The sequence below is a fragment of the Anastrepha ludens genome, chromosome X (genome assembly GCF_028408465.1).
Source record: "Anastrepha ludens isolate Willacy chromosome X, idAnaLude1.1, whole genome shotgun sequence".
Taxonomy (NCBI): domain Eukaryota; kingdom Metazoa; phylum Arthropoda; class Insecta; order Diptera; family Tephritidae; genus Anastrepha; species Anastrepha ludens.
The window spans coordinates 80,356,562-80,360,327 of NC_071503.1; the positions used below are offsets into that span (position 1 = coordinate 80,356,562).

The following is a 3,766-nucleotide window of genomic DNA, read 5'->3' on the forward strand; positions in this document are numbered from 1 at the left end:
TTTAGTTTCAAGTGTAATGAACCTTTTAAAGAAATATGATATTATTTAAACGGCACAACAAAGTGAATGCATAAGTGGATAATAAATTATTTTAAAACCAAAACAAAACAATAAATGTTTATGAATATTAATGTTAAGGAATATCCGACTTATAATCATACTACAATACAAAACTCTGCAAGTTGTTGCTTTACTTTATTTGCGCCAACAAAAGACCATTTGATATCGTAAAAGGGCGTGGATTTAACAAATTGATGAAGAAAGCCTGCCCATCATTTAAAATTTCAAGCGTTGATACGCTAAAAGCTCAATTGGATGATTTTTATACTATTATATAATGCATTCTAAAATTCAAAGCACATTTGAAAATGTAGCTCACGTGGCACTAACATGTGATGTTTGGACCGAGATGATGACTGTTACCAGTTATTTAGGAGTTACTGCTCATTTTTTGCATAATGATAGTCCTGTGTCTCGTTGCATAGCCACCGTTGCTCTAGATGAAAGGCATACTGGTGAATACATAGCTGCAAAATTGAATGAAATTTGTACAAGCATGCACATCAATACAGAAAAAATATCTGCGATAGTGACAGACAACGGCGCGAACATAACAGCAGCTACAACAATTTTTGTTGGGAAAAACCATCACTTGCCTTGCTTTGCCCATACACTAAATATCATCGCTGAATCTGCAATGTCAGTTAATGATTGCAATTTATTAATAAGCAAAGTGCGTGACATTGTAAAATACTGCAAGAACAGTGTAATTGCCAGCGATGCGTTACGAGAAAAGCAAGCTCGCTCTCAACCTCTTAAACTGATTTTGGATGTAAAGATATGGTGGAATTCCGTTTATTATATGCTCCAGAGATTTATTGAGCTAACGCCTATAGTACATCAAGCCTTAATGTTGAATGTTAAAGCACCGCCCACACTCTCAGCTTTAGAAATTCAAAATATTAAAACATTGATGAGTATTTTGAAACCACTAGAATATGTTACCAAAGAGCTGTCGGGTGAACGATGTGTGACTATAAGCAAAATTATACCGATTGTGAATTGCCTGAAGGCGCAGATTAATGATGTATATGTGTCTGTAGGTGAGGACTACGATGATATGACAGTACTACATGCGGTAAAAAAAGAAATGATTAAACAAATAGAACGCCGATTCGGATGCATTGAAGAAAACTACAATACTTAATTTCAATTTCTTGTTTACTGGATCCGAGATTCAAAAATATCCCTTTTAAAGACAAGTTAGCTTGTGCGAAATCAATTAAGTTACTAAGACAATATATAACATCCAGTTCAAGTGTTCACTGAAATGAAAAATGAAAGTGATTCTTCCATAGAATCAGCATACGATTTTTGGAGTCACTATAAGAAGTTGGCGCACACAGAGAAGCTGCATAAAAAATCATGTTCTGCAATGAACGTTACAAATAATGGCGAATTAAGTCGGTACCTTTCTGCCCAGGTTTCGCCGCTCTCTATCGACCCTTTAAAACAATGGGATGACATGAAAGTGGTATATCCAAAACTATACAACATGGCAAAAAAGTATTTGGGAATTCCTGCGACATCTGTGCCCTCTGAACGTTTGTTCTCTAAAGCTAGGAGTACTGTGACAAAAACTCGCAACCGACTTTCACCGAAAAGGCTTGACAAGCTGCTGTTCCTAGGGAATTGTACGAAGCAGGAGTGGGATATTTAAAAATAATGTAAAAAAATAGATTTGGCGCAAATAAATAAATAGTCGATACCTTGCAACATCGAGACTTAAGTTCCGATATTTTAATGAGTACGATGCTTTTCTTTTGATACTACTCATGAGTACATGATCGATACTTTACATTCGATATCGTGTCCCTAGTCCCGGGACCCATGTTAGCATCAGGCTATTATGTCTACCGACATAGTTCAGCCTGGATTTACAGGACTTGAATACCCCTGATGTGGTTGGAGGGTTGTCTAAGGCGATAAGCGCAACTTGGCTGTCACTGCAGACACATATAGGTCTGCCTCTCGATCGCTTTTCCACAACAAAGTTCATCGCTTCTTGAACTGCATACATCTCCGCTTGAAACACAGATGCATGCATTCCAAGAGCAAAGTGCAGTTTTGTCCCGCTGGATTCCACGTAGACCCCAGAGCCGGAGCCATGCTCAGTCCTGGAGCCATCCGTAAAAATGCGAAAACAGTGTTTGCCGGGCTCATTTTCTGAGTCTTCCCACAACTGAGCATCTGGTAGTACTACACTGTATCTCTTTTCAAGTACGACTCTTGATGGCATGGAGTCAAGGGGCATGGAGAGAATCGTTGGATCGATGTCCATCCCTTCTCTGTGTCCCAATGCTGGACAGGGGCCGTACCAGTTCCCACTGTGTTTCAGCCTGCAGATGGCCTACAAGGCCTCTCCTTGGATGAAAGCATCAAGTGGTGGTAAACCAATCAGAGCATCCAATGCCATGCCTGAAGTAGTCGGAAAAGCTCCGGTGCAACAGATGGCCACAGTGCGCTGTAGTCTCGTTAAGGTCCTCCTGACTCCCACTAGAGAGAGTCTACTTATCCAGACCACTGATGCATAATAGGTCTTATCATAGCCGTGTATATCCATAGGACTTTATTAGGAGAAAGACCCCACGTTTTCCCAAAGACACCGTTGCACTGCCAGAAAGCTGTCATTGCTTTGGATGTCTTTGTTTCAACGTGTGATTTCCATAGGGGCTTACTATCGAGGATTACTCCAAGATATTTAATATCATTGGATAGCTCGACTGTGACTCCTTTTAGCTTAGGCAGAACGAGTCCATCAAGCTTCCTCCTTCTGATGAAGAGGACAATGCCAGTCTTGGCGGGATTTGCCGATAGGCCATTCGCACAGCACCACGTGTCAATCAGATCCAGAGTTTTCTGCACTTTCCTGCAGATGTTCATAAGCGAAGGGTCCGTTACCAAACAAGCAACATCGTCCGCATATGCTTGTGCGTAGACTGCCGAATCGGTTAAGGTGGTGAGCAGAGGATCGATTACCATGCACCAATGGAGACAGCACACCGCATTGGGGGCAATCTCTATTAACCCCGGATGACACCAGCAGATCTTCCTCAGCCCGCACCGAAACAATTCTTTGGGCCAGCATCGAACGAATCCAATTTACTAGCACCCGGTCCACGCCGTGCCTACTAGCAGAGCTACACATACTGTCATAAGTGGCATTATCAAACGCCCCCTCTATGTCTAAAAGGATGCCAATAGCGTAGTCCCTCTTGTCGATGGCCTGCTCTACCCTAGCAACAAGGTTTTGCAGTACCGATTTGCAGGGTTTTCCACTCTGATAGGTATGCTGAAATGGAGACAGAGGGTGAGCCTTCAGCGACTTCTGACGTATGCGCAATTTCTACCAAGGAACGGGAGTCCGGTTAGGGAGAGGTCGAATTGGACAGGCTGACTCAAAGCATTTAGTTAGGGCAGCATTGAGTTTCTCAACAGGTGCCTCAATGGCCTGTTCTTTTCGAAGTGGGTTCAAGCACGAATCTTCGGCAAGGACTCTCCAGATCTTGATTGACCACCCAAGTTTTGAGTATGATAGGGTGAGATCAATCACCTCCTGCCTTCTAGCTGTTACAAACGTTAGCTGTGAGCACTTGTTATATATGTCTAGGGAAGAAGTGCCCGGATTCTGGGCACGTAGACAGGATAGGACATCCGCCGTAGACAGGTCTGGATCCGGAATCCAGCAGATGGCCTTCCTGAGGGA

The 3,766-nt window shown here is 42.5% G+C and overlaps 1 protein-coding gene across 1 annotated transcript; it reads left to right on the top strand.

The window, feature by feature from the left end:
* Positions 1-409: 409 nt before the first annotated feature.
* On the top strand, positions 410-1,207 carry LOC128870253 (zinc finger BED domain-containing protein 6-like). The gene has a single exon (XM_054112854.1). The coding sequence runs from the start codon at positions 410-412 to the stop codon at positions 1,205-1,207; it is 798 nt and encodes a 265-aa protein (XP_053968829.1).
* Positions 1,208-3,766: the final 2,559 nt, after the last annotated feature.